Source organism: Paramisgurnus dabryanus, chromosome 20 (genome assembly GCF_030506205.2).
Source record: "Paramisgurnus dabryanus chromosome 20, PD_genome_1.1, whole genome shotgun sequence".
Lineage (NCBI taxonomy): Eukaryota > Metazoa > Chordata > Actinopteri > Cypriniformes > Cobitidae > Paramisgurnus > Paramisgurnus dabryanus.
The window spans coordinates 11,590,168-11,612,309 of record NC_133356.1 but is presented as its reverse complement, the minus strand read 5'-3'; the positions used below and the strand labels follow the sequence as shown (position 1 = coordinate 11,612,309).

The 22,142-nt window shown below is 37.1% G+C and overlaps 1 protein-coding gene and 1 long non-coding RNA gene across 7 annotated transcripts in view; one reads left to right on the top strand and one right to left on the bottom strand.

Moving 5' to 3' along the window:
- Positions 1-22,142, top strand: part of macrod2 (mono-ADP ribosylhydrolase 2) — a 690,444-nt gene that overhangs the window by 651,289 nt on the left and 17,013 nt on the right. For 3 of the 6 annotated variants that reach the window (XM_065296426.2, XM_065296424.2, XM_065296422.2), the window contains 5 exons: positions 2,917-2,952; positions 3,526-3,558; positions 6,227-6,292; positions 9,714-9,818; positions 18,479-18,550. In XM_065296426.2, the coding sequence (XP_065152498.1) occupies positions 2,917-2,952; positions 3,526-3,558; positions 6,227-6,292; positions 9,714-9,818; positions 18,479-18,550 (312 nt within the window). Of the gene's footprint in view, positions 1-2,916; positions 2,953-3,525; positions 3,559-6,223; positions 6,293-9,713; positions 9,819-18,478; positions 18,551-22,142 lie in introns of all 6 variants that reach the window. The other 3 variants (XM_065296421.2, XM_065296425.1, XM_065296423.2) reach the window with 1 other exon arrangement.
- Positions 16,142-17,956, bottom strand: LOC135787555 (uncharacterized). The gene is made up of 5 exons (XR_010547100.2): positions 17,375-17,956; positions 17,086-17,184; positions 16,853-16,987; positions 16,675-16,778; positions 16,142-16,564 (listed from the first exon to the last, which is right to left on the bottom strand). It is a non-coding gene; the product is annotated as an uncharacterized lncRNA (long non-coding RNA).

The following is a 22,142-nucleotide window of genomic DNA, read 5'->3' as shown; positions in this document are numbered from 1 at the left end:
GTGTCGTTTCAATGCAATGTGTCTCACACAGGCTAGATGACAAAAACATAACCGGCATTATTTCAAAATAGAGAAACTTGTTTTTTGTACTTTTAATCTGTCCGTCTTTAAGCTTGTTTGTTTTGTCCTGCTGTGTGCGCCTCGTCTGTGCAAATGGCCATTGTGAAAGCACATCATGACTCAAGTAATCTGCTGCAGTAAAACAAATCTCAACTCTGTTCTCTCAGAATAATTTGGCTTTGTATCCAGGCTATAAACAACATCCCTCACAGGCGTACGTGGTGACCATATGACCTCACATTGAAACAGAGAAGATTTATCATGCCGGTATTTTCGAATCTAATTTATCTTCAGGTTCTTCACAAGAATACCATCAAAAACAAGGGCAGACATCAGCTTTTTAACTGGAAGAGGATGCTGCTGCTCTGTGTGACACAGAAGGCAACTGCACTCTTAGTCAGTAACAGACAGCATATTACATGAAAGTGCATCTTAAAGGGACACTCCACTTTTTTGAAAATATACTCATTTTTCAGCTCCCCTAGAGTTAAATATTAGATTTGTACCGTTTTGGAATCCATTCAGCCGATCTCCAGGTCTGGCGGTACCACTTTTAGCATAGCTTAGCATAATCCATTGAATCTGATTAGACCATTAGCATCACGCTCAAAAATGACCAAAGAGTTTTGATATTTTTCCTATTTAAAACTTGACTCTTCTGTAGTCACATCGTGTACTAAGACTGACGGAAAATTAAAAGTTGCAATATTCTAGGCGATATGGCTAGGAACTATACTTTCATTCTGGCGTAATAATCAAGGACTTTACTGCGGTAACATGGCTGCAGCAGGTGCAATGATATTACGTACTGCCCGAAAATAGTCCCCTGCTATTGAAAGTAACCAAGAGGACTATTTTCAGGTGCTGAATGATCAAAGTCAAAGTTAGGGTTTTAAAAAGTTTTTAAAAAAAATTTACTGCCCCAGTGACAACTTTTGCACCTTCTTGTAGCTTTATCTTAGAGTTCTAGGCACCAAAATGACAATTTTATCCGAAGTGACTTATAGAGCATTACAAGGTATACATTCATATCAGTATGTGTGTTCCCTAGGTTCAGACCCATGACCTTTTGTGCTGCTAACACAAAGATCTGAGACATTAGGAGCACAAATTTTGGTGCTCCGACTTTTGCATAGTACTCCACGGTGTATGTTGGGTCAGCTCACCTAACTTTGGCTGGGTTAGCTTTTCCATCGAGTTTGTAACACTTCGGAGTGGGAGGGATTAAAGGCGTGTCATTATATTTGCGCTGCCTACTGCTGATACCATACAAGTGAGAGGGTCGTTGGAATGCTAAATATCCCCATACATTCATATATTTCTCAGTCCGCCGCAGAATTAAAATTGACGACCACAAATAGATGTTTGCTCATCGTGTTTATCACTACCTCTTCTGTACAAACACCTGTGGAGTCGATCAACACACTCCGCTGAGCCTCATTTAAGTAGCATTTAAGTATATATGCGGACATGTGCGTCGCGAATGTGCCACCACAAACTGCACTGTTCTGATGTTCCTGATTCACCTGTGGATGTTTTTAATCGCAAAAAGGGAGTTTGGGAATTTACAGCAACACACAAATGACAACATGTTTACTCAAGACAGCGCAAGCTAGCATAAGGGTAAAGCTAATCTTTTACATTATAGCGATGACGCTAGTAGTGACGATTCTCTCAGACCAATCAGTGATCTACAGTGTTTTCGCTTCACATTTTGGTATCAGCTCAGTTCGCTTGGAACCCCAATCAAGGTGGTACTAAAAAACAGGCACCCAGGTACAACACACGGCACCCAGTTGAAAAGCCCCCAAAAGTAAGCTGACCCGACCCAACCCATGGGGTACTATGCAATGGAAAAGCGCCATTAGTAGACAGGACAATACGTAAACATTGAATTTGGATGTGTCTTGATGCTCCATACCTCTGGGTACGGCCTCTAAGACTGTAGCATTTTTGTACACATCCAACAGTATACAATTATGTCCTCAAATCGGTATCCATATACAGTCCACTTAGGGAATACCTGTCACCTGCATAACAATGCATAAAGGTGCCGATAGATTGCACTCCAATCCCCGGAGAATGACCCTTGCCCTCAAAATGAATAAAAATCCAGTGTGTCTTAATCTGCGGTTATTGGTTGATCAATATTGAAGGTGAAGTCTGGAAGGTCCAGTGGGTGTGATGTAGCATTTGATTGACACCGGCAATAGATGCAAGGCTAATATGGCAGACCACAAAATACCTTTCATTAAGGCATGCCATGTCATTTGCCACATTGTTTCGTTCTGTCTTTTAAGAGTTTGTGGTGAGAAATAAATTGCTCAGACATTGGTAAATGGCTCCTCTCTCTAGCTTGTTAAAAAGGCAATTATGTCAATGGCGCAGGGGCCACAGTGGATTATTTGTGTCAGGGTCTTCATTTTTCAATTTATCCCAAACAATATCTGAGCTGAAGGGAGATGGTCCAGGAGAGTGTTACGATATGAATGAAGATGAGCGGAGAGATGCTAAGGTTTTACAGAATTAAACAGTATGCAGTAAATGATCGAAATGAATGCATAAACGCATAGATTCAGCTCAGCTCACATAATAAGCCCATGAGGAACGCAACTGGGCTCAGGGGAGTTCTTTCTGGGGTATCTGAAATGTATTTAGCTGTCTACTGGGACTGTGCTCACTGCAGTCTGAAGATAGCGCTAAATTAGTTTAGCGATTAAAATGTGTGTCTGCCAGTCAATTTTTTTTATAATGTCTGCACTGAGATTGTGAAAGTAGCATTTGCAGGCCTTTAGGAGTACTAGCGTGGATTTCTATGCCGTGGTGTTTACGTATGACTGTGTTTTGTTTTTGCAGGTGATGCACAAGATGCAGAGATGTTGAGCCAGACAGGTAGGCCTTTGATGCTGGACCATTCATAGTTGAGGGACTTTGTCCTGGCATTGACCTACTGTGGTTATAAAAAAAAGAGATTTTGTTTCATGCTTGTCCCCTTAAAAGACTGCAAGTTAAGGTGCCCCTGCGTCTTGTTATCTTCTGCATTTAGCTTGTCCTTTTATCTTGTCCCTGCAACTTGGGAACAACGGCAACTTAATGAATTCCTTATCTTCTACAACTTGCTGATTGGTTTCTTTAACTGAGAACAAATTCACTCAGAACCAAATAATGGTGCTGAATTGAAAACTCTGCTGACTGTTTTGAAGGTGGGATTAAATAATCCATGCTTTGCTGTAGTTTAAATTCAAATATCAAGACTTCAATGAGGTTTGTCTTATCCTCAATAAGAGCCAATAAGAAAGAAGACTTTGTTCTTCGCATTGATGAATTTGTTCTTTCATTTGAATCCATCAGCAGTAAATGTTATTAGATAACAATCATCTTCTCTTCTTTAATGTGAGATTAGCCATTGCAATCTGATTAAAGCCTCAAATAACGATCTGTAACTGTTTTGTTTTCTTATTTCAGATGATGATGTGCACATGGAAAGCCAGAAGCAAGGTTTGTCTTTTTTTATAAAGCAAGTTTTAGTGTGCATTCTTATGTCGGGCACCAACAAGATATTGGGTGCTTGCCTTGAGTGTTGCATTTTTAAACTGGGCTGTGAACCGTCTCGAGACCCCTGCAATCCGTTCCATCTCGTTGCGCTCCGTCAAGCTTTATTTTTTGTAAATGTACCTGAACTCCACGTCAGATCGTATCAGGAAACCCCTGCAATTATGCAGGCCGCCTTGAAGATTCAGTTAACTAGGCTTTTAGGCCACCAAAAATATGTTTTGCACATCCTTGCAGTCTACATCCTTCCTTCACGAGGTCTTTCCATATCTTGCCATTAGCACAATGCGAAGACGCCGAAGTCGTTACGCTTCACGCGTCAAGCTAAATCCGTTCAGCGTAGCATCTGGATTGCCTCTGTTGTCCTTGAACTTGTCTCATTACGGACATGGAGAGTGGCTGTCGGATACACTTATTATTGTGACGTTTGTGTACGTGCATGGAAGCGTAAGTGCGCGTTCAGTAGGACAAGGGGGCATCTGTTTAATGAGACACCTCGCTCCAATCCACACAAATGTACACACGGACAGACATGAGAACATGTGCATCGACAGACACACACCACTGCACACGCTGAAATGATTTTTCGAATGGCTCACAAACGCTCAGAAGCACTGGTTCTGCTCCCTATGGGTGTAGCGTGAGAGAAGATTTACGTTATTCTACCAGAGGACAGAACCAGCTACCATCTGTCCCATCTTAGCGAACGTAAAGCTTGCATCCAGTATCATTTTGGACCTATTTATATGGGACTGTTTTTCCCGAGGAGTTTTGGTAATTCATAGACTTGACTTGAGTTTTAAATTCTGTCAAATTCAGCTTCTATAAAAATAACAAAGTTCATTGCTTTTGTGTGTCTTGTGTATTCTCTGAGAAATACAATACAAACGTCTATGATTGTATATTATTTATGTTTTAAAAAAATTACATTATAATTTGTGCATTTTGACAGATGCTTTTACCAAGAGACAACCATCCGTTCTTTCTTGTTAATCCAACATGGCAGTGACTTCAACTGCAATTCAATACCCCCCATGTTAAAATTGCCAACTTTACAGCAGAAAAATGCCTGGTTTTGATCTGTATAGCTTATTTCGCCCTTCATGATAACTGAGAGGAAGGTTAATATTTTTGTTACTCATCCGTTTGAATTGTATTAAGTTTTAAAGTTCTGGATAAGTGAGGCTGTGGCCACTTGAGTGACAGGTGGATTGGCGCTGCTGTCACTACTGTTGAGCTAGGCGGGCGTGGTTTCAGCAAACAGGCACTTAAGCTCGACCCACATTTTACCTTTTTGCCCATTTTTAGTTATCCGAGAGTGACACATAGTTATGCGCTGCCAAGATGGTGATGGCCGGCTCCGCCCACTTTGGTCTTTAAAAATGTCATGGACACTACATCCATTTTTTATACAGTCTATGGCTTTTGCACTACAAATGCTGTGCATTTGTGTATTGGGTCAAAAAGAGCCCAGCGGTTGGATTAAATTAACCCAGAAAATTTTATATTTGGGTTGAAATAGTGCAGCATAGGTTAACTTGCAATCCAGCAGGTTGGCTTCATCCCTTTATAACCCAAGTGTATCCAAAGTGACTTAAGGTGCCTTTAAAGTATTAGTTGAACCAGTATAGTTCTGTGGAAATCAAATTCATGACCTTTTGCACTCTTGACACAATCTTCAAACCAGTTAACCTACAGTAACACCTGAATCAGTACATATATCACAGTTATACATCATCTTATTTTTAAGAATTGTAAGTCTGTAACGTTTGTTTTTTTTTTAGAAAACTTTTGAATGCAGAGCTCTTAGCAGTACAAATCGCATTTGCACACCCATAAGCCCCAGTTTGTTTTATTTTTTCTTGTCTTTTGATTTACTTTTCCTCTACCAGCATTGACGGCTGTTGCTATGAGCATTATAAATAGTTTTGCCTCGCCAGGACGAGGAGGCAAAGCAAATGTTCGGCATTGGACCTAAACCAAGAGCCGGATATACTTACAATTATGATCCCTGGAGAGAAACAAAACAGAGAGGTTTTTAGGTCCAGGTGAGACAGAACTGGAGATTGTGCAAAGACAGAGGCTAAATCTGAATTTACCCGAGCTCCGAGCACCTGCGATGCATGAATCACTTTCCTCTGAGTCTCTACCAGCACATACTGGAGGCACATCTGCAGTTTTAATGTCTGTGTGTGTTTATCTGCATATTCATGTGTTTCTCGGTGTATGCTCGTGTTTTTGCGTGCATAAAAATGCCCGTATAGCGGTGGGCAGAAAGCATCTAAACTCTGAAGATAAAGTATATGAGTAAGTTTTCTGTCCATGCAAGATACTTTTACGTAGATTCATACTTTGGCAAAAGACATCTCATTTCAGCAGGAATATAAACCAGCCCCAAGAAAATGAACAATTTATCTTCAAAATGAATGACAGCCATGTTGTTGTCTCTGCCTTTGTTGCGGGTGTGTGTGCGTGCGTGCGTGTGCATTTGTGTGTGTGTGTGTGTGTGTGTGTGTGTAAAAGAGAAAGAGTTCACGTAGGCTTGTGGTTTTCTTGTGTGTCCAGATATTCATGACACAAGTATAATGTTCTGTTTGTTTGTTTTTTAAAGAAGAAAGTTTAGATGTCGAACCTTCTGAGCAGGGAAAAGAAGACCATGACAAAGGAGAAACATCAAAAGGTAATATTTATGCTATATTGTGTGTTAAACACACATGTAATATATAAAATTGTACTACTTGTATATAAATACCTGTACTGTTGATTGCACCTTTAATCACAATTAACAACAATTAACTGTTAGCGGCCAGGGAAAAGAGCTACTTGCACAAACAAATAAATTACATTAGTAAATTGCCTTAGGCTGCGTCTCAATCAGCTCCCTTGTTCAGTAGTCAGGGGCACTGATCAGGGAGTCGGCCATTTTAAGGTCTGTCTCAGGTCTGTGCACTGGAACATTCTTTCCCTAAAAATTCCCACAATGCAACGCAAAAACCAGTGAGCATCGATGGTCCCTATGTTCCTTTACCGGAAATCACATGACCTTTTCGTAATCTCTCCAACCGAAAATCGTGCAAGTCAACTTACAAAATTTCATGAAATGTGACGGAACTTTTATAAAGACAAACGTTTGTTTTAGTTTTAATATATCACGCATTGCTAAACAGTAAGGGACCAAAATCTACTCAATATTTAAACCAGTAATGTTTATATAAAATGTAATTATATTCCTCCAATTGTATGCATGGGTATGTAAGAGAATAATGACAGCCTTTTTCACAATGTACTGTTTAAAACTGAAGTCAGAGAGATGTTGGCTTTTTCGGTTGTTTATGAGTAACAGCTGTGAATGATCACAACGTGCTTAAGCAGCCACGTGACCGAAAATTAAGTGAACAGTGTCCCAATGTCAGGTGTGCTAGGGTTCTTAGCGGTGTCCGAGCATGTACACAATATACTGATTCACGACCTCGGGAGCTATGGAACGAATTGAGACACAGGGTTAGTCTTATTACACGCACTCCGAAATGCTTGATTCTGATTGGCCAGTTGTGACATTCCAACATATGTATTCCGAGATAACAACTGCCTAAAAACTAATAACACACGGTGACCAAGATGCTTCACTGCAAAAAATGATTTTCAAGAAAAAATGTTTTTAGTATTTTTGTCTTGTTTTCAGTAAAAATATAAAAAAATTCTTAAATTAAGATGCTTTTTCTTGATGAACAAAACGACCCAAGAAAATAAGTCAAGTTTTTAGACAAAAAATATCACATTTAAGTGATTTTGTGCATAAAACAAGCAAAAAAGTCTGCCAATGGTGTAAGCAAAAAAATCTTGAAAATTTTTCTTAAACACTAAATTCAAGAAAAATGTGCTTACCCCATTGGCAGATTTTCTTTGTTTTTTCATTGTTTTATACAAAAAAATCCCTTAAATTTTATATTTTTGGTCTAAAAACTAGACTTATTTTCTTGGGTCGTTTTGCTCATCAAGAAAAAGCATCTTAATTTAAATTTTTTAAATATTTTTACTGAAAACAAGACAAAAATACCAAAATATTTTTTTCTTAAATCATTTTTTGCAGTGTGCAAATCATTTTGACAGGTACAGTTTAATATTACACAAAATTAAATATAAACATGTATTTTTTTAATAACATATATGAAATTATATTTACAAATAATTAAGCCAAATAGTGTGTTTGTGACATCTGAACATCTTGTCTAATCTTAAAAACGACAGTTAACCGGTTTTCCAAGTGAAAGGTCTGCATTTCTTAAAAAAATATTTAATGTTCCTTACCTTACATGAGTTAAATTGTTGTGTAATAAGCTAGATAATGTACTGGCAGTATTTTGCAATGATGCGTTATTGCAAAATAAGCCTCTTTAGTTTCACATCGAGTCCTGATCCAACTGTTGAGGCTTATTTCTGCAATAGCAACCTGCTGCTTATACATTATCCCTTACTTGACATCTTGGTGTAAAATGTAAAATCTGCCTTTCCGCACTGCAGAAATGTATTTAAAAATTACCAATCAGACATTAAATCTGAGTTATTTTCAATCAGAAGTCTTCAGGTTAGGTTGTCCTGACCACATAAGGATAAGTGACCACATCAGGGTCAAGTCTGCAATATAGCTATAGCAATATCCTACAACATGGTGCATGAGTCTTAGTATCTTTAAATAAAGCATAAAGGACTTCATACAGTCCAGGTGGTACAATCAGTGCCCCACACAAACAGCGAGGATATCCCTCATCCTCCACTACATGGATTACGTGATTGCACGTTCCTCTGAACTCCAACTTCAAACGCTTGTGCAGATGGAGTAGATGCGCGTGCATTAAATCCTGCTTTGTGTCTTTCATCTGATTGAGTGTGCATATGTGTGTGTGGGCGAGGGCAAAATGGATGTCTTTTGCGGCCTTGTTTTCCACTCTGGAGCAGACACAGGTGTTAGCTGCAACCGCACAGATGGATGCGCTGACTCTCCGTACCATTTGAAAAAGAGAGAGATGAGATGGGAGGGAGAGCGAGAGACCCAAACACAAATTAAAGACATTAGGCTGCAACAGCTGCTTCGGTTCACGCCAAAGTGGCCGCGTCGTGTTGCTCATTCTTAAGCATATTTTCTCCCTATTATATCACCATGACACTAATCTGGATAGTGGTTTGCTAATATTTTCTTTAAAAAAAAATACATTATTTAAATTTGACCATATGCTTAATTTAAAGCTGTTTTAAGTGAGTATTTGTCAAAGAACTGTAGTCATTAATGAATATTTTTAATGAGGATGGGGAATGAGCTCCTCATTGCTGCGCCTACAAAATTAATATGACCCCTAATAACACAGTTATTGAAGTCAACAAACCAGATTCAATAATGACCCTACCAACCCACTCTGTAATTTTATCTTATGGTTGTGGAATCTTTATTCCTGAAATAACATACACAGATCATGCTTGCAGATCATTGTCTACTAAGACCGACTGAAAATTAAAAGTTAAAATTTTGGCTAGGAACTATACTTTCATAATCAAGGACTTTGCTGTCATACCATGGCTGGAGTAGGCGCAATGATATATCGCAGTGCCCAAAAATAGTCCCCTGCTATTGAAAGTTTTCTGTTGGTCTAAGTACACAGTGTAACTACAGAAGAGTCAAGTTTTAAATAGGAAAAATATCTTTGGTCATTTTTGAGTGTGATGCTAATGGTCTCATCAGATTTAATGAATTATGCTAAGCTATGCTAAAAGTGGTAGCGCCAGACCCGGAGATCGGCTGAATGGATTCCAAAACGAACTCTAGGGGAGCTGGAAATGAGCCTTTTTCAAAAAAGTGAAGTGTCCCTTTAACTGAAATGGCACAAGGAATCAAAGCCTTAAGCCATGGTCAGTGCCATTTAAACAAATCCTCACAACACACACCAAAGAAACACCTGTTGCTTCCAGTTGAGAACTAGAAAGGGGTCTCCATCTCACAGACTCTTCTTCAGCAGAAGGCTTTCAATGATGTACTTGTTTTGCACCATTTTAGTTGTGATGTTCAGATTTGTACAGCGATTTACACAATGTGTGTGTTTGGTTTTCAGTGGAGGGTAGTCCACCAACAATGAAAAATCTTGAAGAGGGAAACAAGGAAAAGGAAAGTGAAGAGGAAAAGAAAGAAGATAAAGCAGGAGATCCAAAAGTTCCAGGTAAGATGTGCAAGTGAATCACACACTGTTTGCCCTGATTGTTGCAACAACAAAAAATATATATTTGGCAAAACATAGACACGTGACAATGAAAAGGTAAAAGTTGTTGTAGTCCAGGTTCAAGTTTGCACCATTGCAATAAATATTGCCACATCCAGAAATAATCAAAATATTAATAAACAATGATTAGCATGACTGGTATAATGTCACATTGCAACATGTTTAAATGATAACAGTCATCAATTTTAGGATGTCAGCATTTCAAACATATGCCTAAAGTTTGATATCAAGATCTGCTTTTCCTTTGACTTGTAGGAGCAGAAAGGGTTTTAAGAATGCTCTAAATTCTAAATAGACATGCAGGAAAAGATCAGTATTCTAGTATTTGCTACCTAATTACCATGGTGACACAGATCAAAGACAAGAGTTGGTAAACTAAATTAATCCATAATGAGTAAAAGTCTATCAGTGAATGTCTAATGGATTGAATGTCATTTATTTTCAATTTATAAAGGATATGATATGAGACTGGTAGTACTGGGTCGCCAAAAATAACACTTAATGTAAATGACACTCTTCAAAACGAATGACGTTGTATATGAAAACAAAATATCAAACAATCCCAAGGTCATTTTAACATCTGTTCATTGAAGGTCGGTTTCCTTCAAGATCACCAATGTGTGTAACCACAGGTGTAGCTGCTGTTTTTATATTGTTTAAATTTTTTTATTTTTATTTTTTATTTACTTTTTTATTTGACAGGGACCATACAAGCAAACATAGTTATAGTTCAAAGCCTGTAACTGATGCGCTGCATATAGAGTTTATAGCTATTGCTAATTCTCAACTCCTGTCCCTGGTTGGGCATTTCTAAGAACATTTTAAAACAGATACATTTCTTCAACACACATACACAATCACATACAAAAAAAAAAACCCAAAATAAATTAAAAAGAGATACAAATTTGGTTTGCCTTTAGCCACAACTTAACCCTTAAAATAAATTTATTCAAGTCAGAAATTGCCTTAATATCAGATGGTAATGCATTCCATAGTATACAGCCCTTGACTGAAAAGGCAGACTGTGCAAAGCCTGTCCTGCAGTATGGTATTACACAATTATGATTTGAGCTGCTTCTGGTTACTCTTTGGCTATTCTGTATTTGAATAAATGTACTGAGTGACTAATATTGGACTGAACACGTGTTGGTTTATTAAAAAATATATTCTGGGTTGTTTCAATGCAATGCTGGGTTGTTGCAACTCATGCTTGAGTTTACAACAACTCAACATGTGTTCTGTCCAATATTTACCCAGCATTGGGCTAAAAATAACCCGGCAGAATTTAAATTTGAATGTTTTATTAAGTTTGACAAACATAAACAATGTAGCTGTTTAAAAAATATAAATAAACGCTTGAGGAAGAAATTTGCAGTGTTTTCACCACTTTTTGATATTTTGTTATGTAATGCTGTGACATTTAGAAGCATTCCAAAGTCATTTCTGGCTCTTGGTAAAGAGCTCGGATTTGACAGCTTGGAAGGCCATAGTGTTGGCAACAGAGATTCTCCCTTTTGTACAAAGCATTTTGTATATTGATTGTGTGTGTTTGTGTGTACCTGGTAATCATTGCATTGTGGGGACCAAATTTCCCCGCAAAAATAGGAATACCAGTACATTTTTGACCTTGTGGGGACTTGTTGAGGTCCCCATGAAGAAACAAGCTTATAAATCAAACAGAATGATGTTTCTAGAAAATGTGAAGCAGGGTAGTGAAATTTTTCTGTGATGGTTGGATTTAGGGTTTGGGCAAGGGAATAAAATATACAGATTGTACAGTATAAAAACCTTAACATCTATTTTCCTACAAAACATGAAAACCAGAGAGGTTTCTTGTCCAGTTTGCAGCTTAGATGTCTAAAATCTAAAGTCTATGTAAATATAGATATTAAATGTGTTAAAATCTGATATTAATCCCCCCCATTGACGAGTTAACTGTATGTCCGTATAAGTTTTTAGGATCGCTCTGCATCTGATCTCTATCAAAAGTCCTTTACAAAAATTTTATTATCTCAGGTTTTTGATCAAACTTTGGTATTTTTGAAAAAACCTACACATATTTGAGAGGTGATAAAAAGAGAACTAATGAAGGTAGGAAATATTGATATATTGTATGTTTATATACTGTATTTAAAGAGGATTATTTTCTGGAAGGTATTAGCTTTTGCAAAAAATCATGAAAAATGCTGCCGCTGGCTGGCAACTTTTAAAAAAAAAATGCTTGCAGGGATAAATTTAAAAACCTAACCAAATTTGAATGATTAAAAAGCCAAATTTATAAAATAAGTTATCTTCTAAGTTATTGCTTCTATCAATCTATAAAATGTAAAAAAGATCAACCCAGTAACTTAATTTTGGTTAGAGATGCACCGATACCACTTTTTTGGAATACGAGTACGAGTACTTCCATTTCAGTACTTGCCGATACCGATACCGAGTACTTAATAAAAAAAAATGATTTAAATTTACAGGTAACAGCTTTAGTCATATAATTTAACAAAAAAACAAAGGACTAGTTTTCCAGTTTGTTGTAAACTCTGCCTCTTTGGACAACACAAGAGGCATTAACCCCTTACACGCCGCTCAAACATAGACATTTCTCAGACCGTGGTATCGATTCCAGGTATCAGGGGACTTTTAACGAGTACAAGTACTTTAGAAAATGTGGTATCGAGGCAGATACCCGATACCAGTATCGGTATCGGTGCATCCCTAATTTTGGTAAATCATTCTTTGCAAGCATGTGAAAAAATAGATCATTGAAATTTGGCCCCATTGTGATGTCAGAAGGGGATAACACTATCCAACCACAGCACTGCCATTTAGTGCAGAGATCAACTCATTTGCATTTTAAAGGACACACCCAAAACAGCACATTTTTGCTCACACCTACAAAGTGGCAACTTTAACATGCCATAATAAATGATCTACATGTTATTCTGAGCTAAAACTTTACATATGTACTCTGGGGACACTAGAGTTTTAGAGTTGACATCTTAGAAAAGTCTTGTGAAATGTCCCCTTTGAAATAAAGCATATTGAACTTGTAGCCGTTTAAATTCCCTGAATGCTATTGTGTGTACAGTGTACTCGCACCTTTTTGTCTGATATGATGCAGAATTTAAGCTCTTGCAACTTGGCACTCTGCATGAAGCTTATCTGCAATGTTTTGTTTTCTTTATGCTCGAATCCAGAATCAATTGAGAAAGAATTGCATCAGTGAATTGATTTTTTGCAAACACATGACATTGTGTTTACTCAGTGTTTCCGCTATATACATTCAACCGTGGCGGCCCGCCACTCCTAAAACATCCCCGCCACGCCTGCGGTTGTGGATAGAAGGGATACAGCAAACGAAATCTCGTTGGATGAGCACTGTTTTATCCTAATCCTTTAACCAAACCCAACTCTAAACACAAAATTTCACACGATTGTAGGATGTATTTGTATCCAATTTAGCCAGAACCGCTGTTTTCATCCTAATAATCCTACCTCCAAATCTAATCCTTAACTTTTCGGCATTTGCTGTATACCTTCTAGACAAAACCCACAGCGGCAGCTCGCAAAAAAGCTACCGAAATGTCCGCTCTGCGAGACTGGCTGTCTAGAAATAAATTCCTTTCTGGATTTGCGTTGTTCACTCATTTATAAATAAATCTCCTAAAATATCATATTTTCCTCCATGGGTTTAGTTTCATGCACAAATAGATTTAAATCAACAGAGGATTAATAAGCTACGTTTCTGTTTTGAGAAATAATAATAAAATAAATAAGCCTATACGAAATATGTTGCACTTAAATAATTATTAAATTGACAAAACGAATAAAAAAGTATTTGAGTTTCTGTTCTTTTTTTGTGACACGCTCTAAAACCAAACCAGCAGAAAGCACGTCATGTTTTTAATGATTATAAATAAGCACAAGGTTTTCTCCTTATTGTGAGTTTACAAAAATAAAAATACATCATTTGAAGTTTCGAATGTTGTTTTACTTTTATCTTTATGACTATAAATTTAGGGTAATTTAAGCTGCAAGGTCATCACGCATATGATGTTCACCGGCGCATATCTACACCAACACAGCGCAGGGCTGCGAGATAAGACATTATTAAACTTTTGATTTAACATATTACGAGTTTTTTGGACATTCATTTGGAATCACTGTACTCATATTATAAACTTATCGGGCCATTAGTTATTCAGTATAGGCTATAAGCGCAGCGCACTGCTGAGCGCTCAGCTGTCAGTCATTCGTCTGTGCTTTAGATAGACACTCACAAAGTTTCACATTAAATGATAAGATATTTGTCCAAAAACAAAAGGCTAAATACTGAATACTACTTATATGCGACTGCAAGACATTAATAGTCGAATCTGTTTGTAAGGAAACTTACATTATTCCCGTGGAAGAGAAGAACGTTGGTAATAGAAACTTGAGGCAGACGGTGAGACTGTTTTATCTGTTTTCAGACGAAACAGCAGGGTCGGGGTACCCGCGGGTGAACCGCATAATATTTGATCTAACGGGTGTAATAGGCTATTTGCGTGTCATTTGTGTTGTAGATGCAGGTCGGGACTCAATAGACAAGAGTAAAATGCAGGTCTAACATCCAAGACCAAAATTCGACTCGTTTTTAAATGTCCCGTGCTTATTTGTGTTTAAGATCTGTCTGAAGACCGGTAAAGGTTTATATTTAACTGCGCGATTTGCGGTGTGACCGGCTCGGGGTCACAGTCTTTATGTCAAATGGTACGGGTGTGAAATAAAATTGCTGCTGATGTCGGATAACTGGTCGGTTGTTCTGTCAATCACAGCGGTGCGGATTATCAAACAGGACTGCATGACTTTGTAACAGTTCTGTACGCTAAACACGAGGACGAACTTGCAATGCACACTACATTAAAACTACAAGGAAATATCCGAACTACGTACGTAGCTGTGTAACGTTTTTTAAAGAAAATACAGTTTAGATCAAACATAGAAAAGCAATATGCTATAAATATAAGGAAAAGTAAATGACAGCGTGAAAATTATAAAAAAAATACATGTTAGTTTGCTGTAGCCTATATTCTACATTAAAGAGCACCAATTATGCTAATAAATTAGCACGTTAGCACGTTATTGTAATATCCCATAGTACATACATATAATTAAAACTTGAACTAATGCACTGTGAGTCTTATAAATTGCTTACATACCTCACCGATTTCTGCATGTCTGGAAAACGCTCGGATTTAGTTCCTGTCTCCGCCTCCCAAAATGTCTAGTGTATTCGGATTGGTCAGATGACTACTCAACTGTTATTGGTCAACTGGGTTCGGCGTGTGTTTGAAAGGTTACGCCCCTGACTACGCGTGGGTTTTCCGGTTCTGACTGAGAGTCACAGCCTCAGAGGCAACGTAAACAAGCGCTATATTTCTCTATAAACGATGGTGTCTGTACTGCCTTACCACTTCAAGCTCGATCCAGAGAGTTCAGACGGCCGTTACGATATAAACGATCTCCGTCAATGAACGCGATTGGATTTAACTTTTTTAGGTGTCCTTAGCTCTGCCAGAATGCTAAACGAAGACGAAAATGTGTTGCAAAGACATCCAAAAGGTAATTATAACGTACTACATTACTTTGCAAACTATATGGAAACACCAAATGTAGCACATAGAAAGTATTTTTTGAAATGATTATAAAACTATTTCACTTATTAACATTATTTTACTATAGTAAACTTTATTATAAAAGCCTGCTTACATACTATATTACTGTGCAAACTATATGGAAACACCAAATGTAGCACATAGAAAGTATTTGTTGAAATGATTATAAAACTATTTCATTTGTTAACATTATTTTACTATAGTAAACTTTATTAAAAAAGACTGTTACATACTATATCACTGTGCAAACTATATGGAAACACCAAATGTAGCACAAAGAAAGTATTAATTGAAATGAATGTTCTACATTATTTTACTATGGTAAACTTTTTTATGAAAGACTGCTTACTTATAAGTGCTATGTTTTTACTTATTAGGTTTTAAGGAGAATGCAACATGTTCCAGGGCCTCTTACCTGCGTGATTCATCATCCAGGTTTTGCACAAATTGTCTAAATCCCTACACACAGAACATTTATTGTACCGACTATAAGCCTTTGAGGTGCAGGACTAGAGTAAGTTTTATTACATTTTTAAACCAATAACACTAAAGTATCATTATAGTAACAAAGTACCCAAAAGAACAAAAGATGTAACTTTAAAGAAAATATAATAGTCAGTCAAAAGTTTTATTTATTTATTACAAATATATATTTAAATGTTAAACAATATACAAATAAACATACTTTAGTAACCATATTGTGCTCTTGTTTCAAAAATTGTTCAATTCATTTCTTACAGCTATCTATTCAGATAAATGGCATATCAAAGCTTTGTCAGCTGGTGCTATTTAAGACGACACTATAAGGTTATCATCCTGTCGTGTGTTGTTCTCCAGATACGCTTGGAGCTTCCTGATCAGATCGGTCACAATTTTGGCTTTCGACGACCCCTGCACTGAAGATGGCATGCAATCACGTCCTCCTTTGAAGGTCTCTCAAACTGTGATGCCAGGTCCATTGGAATCGGGGCTTCCTTCAGCTTATCTTCAAATACCTCATCAAACACAAGCCCGATCACATCATCCACATAACTGTAGAAATATTGCAGTCAATAAATCTTTTGTTTTGATCATTTATTTCCCTGCTTCATACATTAAGTTTTTAATTATGAATGTATTTGAAATAAAACATTACTGCTTACGGTATGTCACTTGTGTGTTTTGGGAACATAGCCTTGTACTTTCCCTCTCCTGCTTTTGTTACGGCTTGGTGACATTGTAATGGATGGCTGCAAGGTACAAATACCTGTAAAATATAAACAAGCAATTAATTTATTGTAAAAGTAAATACTACTTTATTTAACACAGTTACTTAAATACCTGCACAGCATTCCAATAAATGAGAAAATCATTTTTTTTTTTGCTGCAAATCTGAAATCTCAGGCTACGGACGGCAAAGGCATCCACTGATGATGGTGATGGAAACATTGTGAAACGATGCTACTGCCTGGGTTCCTATTATTATGCAGAGAAAAAAAACTTTGTCATCATCAGTTATACATTTAAGACTGGTAGTGGTTTCACTAGGTAAATACATAATATGTGTTACACACCTTTGCTCCTCATATGCCAGTCTGACTCCTTGTACTGTGTGTAATGATGTTGCATGTTTGCATACAGTGTTAGTTAGAAGGATGTGTCCAGCTGCGAATCTAAGATATAGACAAATAAAACAAACATGTATTCAGTCAAAAAGACATATTATAACAATAGAGTACAACGACTATAAATCGTTAGACTATTCATTAAAACGTAAATGTATTACATAGCACATTATGTTAATCTCCGGTTACCGGTTACGTAACGTACAGTAAAAGGCAAATAATAAACGTGAATACTTACAGCCTGTGATCCAGAAGTGCACAGTAATCCAACTTTCAAGAGGAGACGTCGCGCAAATCCAGCTTCGGTTCATGAGAAGCAGTTATTGTGAAAACTCCGTGAACAACTTCTGACTGGATTTTTCCGGAACCGTATTAAACATGATGTCCTCTGTGGAAGTCCATAAAGTGCTATTTTTCCCTCGCATCTAAAGAGACAGCGTCTACTCGAGAGATTTAATCGCTTAAACAATGAAACAAGAGTTTGCAAACAGAGTCAAAGCAGGGACTCACAACCTCCGCCATTTTAGCTCTCTTCTGACTCGGCGCTCCCCACCCCCGTCTTTGAGGGCGTACCCAAGCAAAGCAGAGAGGGCTGAACTATGATAATGTTGGTCTTATCTACGTCACTAATCCCAGGAAGTAAACTGTTGCCTACAATCCGAGTGTTTTTTGTAGTCCTCGAACGTTAGAGACGATAACTCGCGTCATCGTTTTCTTTGAGGTATGTACTTTTTGAATATCGTTAGCATGTACTAATGCACACTTACACACAAAAGGATGTTTAAAAACGTGTATCCCATAATAGGTGCTCTTTAAACATTTTTTTTACATGTATAATCATCATGGGCGCCCCCTGCCGCCACAGCTGAAAAAAATCCTAGAGGAAACACTGGTTTACTCACTAACATAAGCTGCCAGAAACTGTGTGCTTCCTACAGGAGATCCTTATGCACTACTCCTGCATAAGGTTAAACATTAAACTCTGTGTGATATATGCATGTATGTGTGTGAAACCTTAAGCAACAAATGATATCATCAAAGCACACTTTCTTTCCCTCTGCCATTTCTTTGATCGATTACTCAGCTTCAGATGAGCTTGTTCACCTCTCACTCTCAGGGGCAGGGCTTCAAATTTGTCTCGGAGACCTATTATTGAAAATGATCACTGTAATCTCACTGGCTTCCGGATCTGAATGAGGGAAGTAAAAGGGACTGTAATTCTGAACTGGATGAATTATGAATGAATCTTTTTGAGAAGTAACCTGGAAAGATAGGAACCTTATTATTGTTTGTTAAATTAACTGTAAAATTTAATTATTGTTCTCTGTTTCTTTCTGTGAAGGCGACAAGACCGATGACAGCCCAGACAAGATGCAGAAAGACCAGACTGATGCAGATGGCAAAGAAAGTAAAGGTAAGACCTGTTTGATCGTTTAATCCGTGAAAGTGAAACATCCAGACACTCACAGCAGATGTATAGCCACACAGAGACATATTTGTAATGTGTTCACACATTCATTCAATTACGCACACTGTTTGTGTACACACAACTTGATTAAATCGCTATGTACACGCATAATGGATAACCATTTAGACACAAGCAACAGACTAATACACACACACTCCCAAATACACAATACCAGATGTTAAACACAGAGAAGGTGAGACCGATACATTTTTTAAGGATAAAGCAAAGCTCAACACTTCACCATAAGGTGCTTTTAACAACACTCATTTCTATCTACAACACCTTTAATTTATGTTGCTGCATGCTGTCAGCACATGGTTATTAGGGCAAAAAAAGTTTAAATAAAGTTTTACCCCTAAAGACATGAACATGTTGTCATGCTGCTGAAATTGTACAGTATTTATGATAGAGAAATCTTAACTAAATCATGTCAAATACATGTGGACTAGTGCCAAGTAAAGTTATGTCTGACAGGCATGTGCCATTGCCTCCATAAGTTTGTAAAACATCCATATATTAAACAAAGTTTTCATAGCCTGAAGCTATCTATGAATAAGTCTGGCTTCGCTAATAAATGTAATGTCGCTAATAAAGTCAATGTCGCCTGTACACCTGTGTGCAGGTGAGATTTAATGCAACAGCTATTGAGCCTTGGTGCCTCATATCCCACCGCCTGATGATCATTTTTTCACTCTTCCACAGCAACCAATGTTCGGCCTGTTTGTACATGTCATCTTTTGATTACACATTGCAAATTGCAAGTCTCTTGTGCTTGATTAAATCTGATATTATAGTGGTGATGTGAACCGACTGCAGCTCTTAGTTGTTATATGATGATAGAGAACGAATGCATCTTATATTAGTATATAAAATATCTGGAGTGTTGAACATCTGATCGCTTTTGTTTGGAAGTGATGTTTTTTGTTTTGAATTGTGTTCTGCAAATTTTAAAATGTAATGTATCAAAAAGAGTCATCTTGAATGTTCTCATACTCGCATGTTTCCTATGTTAGGGTGTAAGAGAAAGTCTCTCTCTCTCTCTCTCTTTAACTCTTGGATAGCAGTCAGCGTTCATCAGCGTTCATCTGCTGTTATATCACACACCATCTATTCTCTGAGCTATTCTTCTTCCTCTCTGGAAAATGATCTAAATTCACTAAAGAAATCATCAAAAGAAAACATTGTTTATTTAAGTTCTGTGCTTACTTATTTATTTGTTTACTTCTTCAAGCTACATCCCCCTGGATTTTTCATGTAATGTTGCCCGGGTTCGAATCCCCTGGGTCTTTATTTCTCACATATTAACTATTGATTGCAGCCAAGTTTCAAAAGTGCGATAGGGACGTCATCCTCGTCTCCGGGCAAATGAGGCCCTGAGGCAGAGACCCAACAGTATCCGCCTTGGCCATCTGTTGGTTTACTGAAGTCATGTGTATAGTTCTCAATTCTCAGTTCAGTTAAAAATAACTTCTGCCGTTTGCTTTTTGACTCTAATCAAACATTTTGTCTTTTTTTCTTACGTTTGTTTTTTGTTTTAGTCAGAGGTTGCGCATATAAATAAGCATTATCATTTAACAGACAAAGTTTTCATGATGTCATTTTGTGTCATGCTTTATTTTTACCTGTTAGTAATATATTATAACACTTTTATTACAGAAAGTTTGTGCCAAGGGACCAGATGGCTTTTTTATGTCAAAATGACAAATTTCATGTCAGTGTTTTTAAATTTTGTACCATGCAGGGTAGGGCTGCGACCGGTCACAAAACTCACGGTTCGGATCAAATTACGGTTTTGAGGCACAGATCAGATAATTTTTTGGATCAGCAAAAAAAAAAGGGTTGGAAAAATCTAATAACAAATAAAGAAATTACAAACAATTATAAAAAAAAACAAGTTACATATTAAGTAAGGTCTAAAATTAGCATTAGGTACAGTAACCAAATTAAATGACTAATAACACTGTCTTTATTATACAAATTAAATATTATTATTATTTTTTTAGAGCCACAGAAGTGTATTTCTCTTTGTCTTGGGTTGTTTGATTAACATTAATGACACAGACTTAAGGAGGTTAATTAAGGTTACTGTCTCTTTAAAAACAAATAAGAACAGACTGGTTTCTGACTCTATAATTCCCTCAAGACATAAACAAATGTTTTATTAGAAAAAGAATACTGTTAGATCATTTTGTGTGTACGTGCCCTGTCAAGAACAGAAAGATTTTATGTTGGCTTACTTTTTGAAACGCATCTCTCCGTATAAACACTACTGAGGGCACTTAAATGCGTGCACACACACACAGGCGGGGGTGAATTCCAAACGGTGCTTCAGAAAGAAGTACAGCACAAACAGTCGCTTCACATAAAAGCGTTACGTTGTTTTTCATTGCTCTATTTAGCAAATGTATTAATGGACTACAGTATGAGCGCAACTTTCTCTATAGTTTACACATGAGGAGTTCTAATCTTTGAAGGGATGATTACGCCTGACTGGAGCTGGACGTTTAACCGCATGTGCGTACAGAAATCTGCTCACTTTAGCACCTTTTTGCGGTTAAATTGTTTAAAATCACTTGAATGTAAACATTTGCAAGCCTTAGAAACACATGCAAATGATAAACTTTCCCTATTTAAATGTGCATATTAATCCGTAAATCAGACGCGAGCCATACGGATCACGGATCAACTGCGATCCGTCACAGCACTAATGCAGGGACAAGCCATTCGTTCCCCAAAGAACATTTTAGTTAAAAGTTTTTTATAGAACCATTTCTTTCTTAAATTTTATAGTCTATAGCAGTGGTTCTCAAATTGGGGCCCCAGTTTTGTGATATTTTATAAAATACATTAAAAGACACCTATTATGCAAGAAGGTGTTTGAACATAAATATGTATTGGCAATCCACCTTTTTAAATCCCCATTAAACCAAAGCAGTCTCATTAGACATTCTGTTTTGAATCTCTTGTTAATGTGACATTACAGTGATAAAGCCCCGCCCACATCCATTGACTTACTGGTTAATTTGACCCAAAAGCTTTTCTGTGTTTGTTATAGCACATTGAGCACTTTTTTGCTCCTGTCCAAATAGGGGCATTTTGGGGTGCTATAACAAATGATATGTGTGGTATTTTGAGCTAAAACCTTACAGACCTGTTCTAGGCACACCTGAGACTTATATTACATTTTATAAATATAGGCATACTATTGGTCTTTTAAATATAATAAATTCTGTGTAATTAAATCTCAAGAAAACAAGGTTACTTATCCATTGTATAATTTAATATGTGTAGTTTGATTAAAATTCTGAGATTGTTTTTTATAGATTTTTTTTGGGGGGGCACAAAGGGACGCAACCTACACAAGAAAAGTTTGAAAACCACTGGTCAACAGAACCTTTTATTACCACAAACAACCTTTTATATGCAACAAAAAGGTTATTATGGAACTAAACCATTAATGTTAGGACTGTAGTTTGGCCTTAATGTTCTTATAAGTTTTCTTATTTTAAAACACGAATATGTCACTAACAGAAAGCAT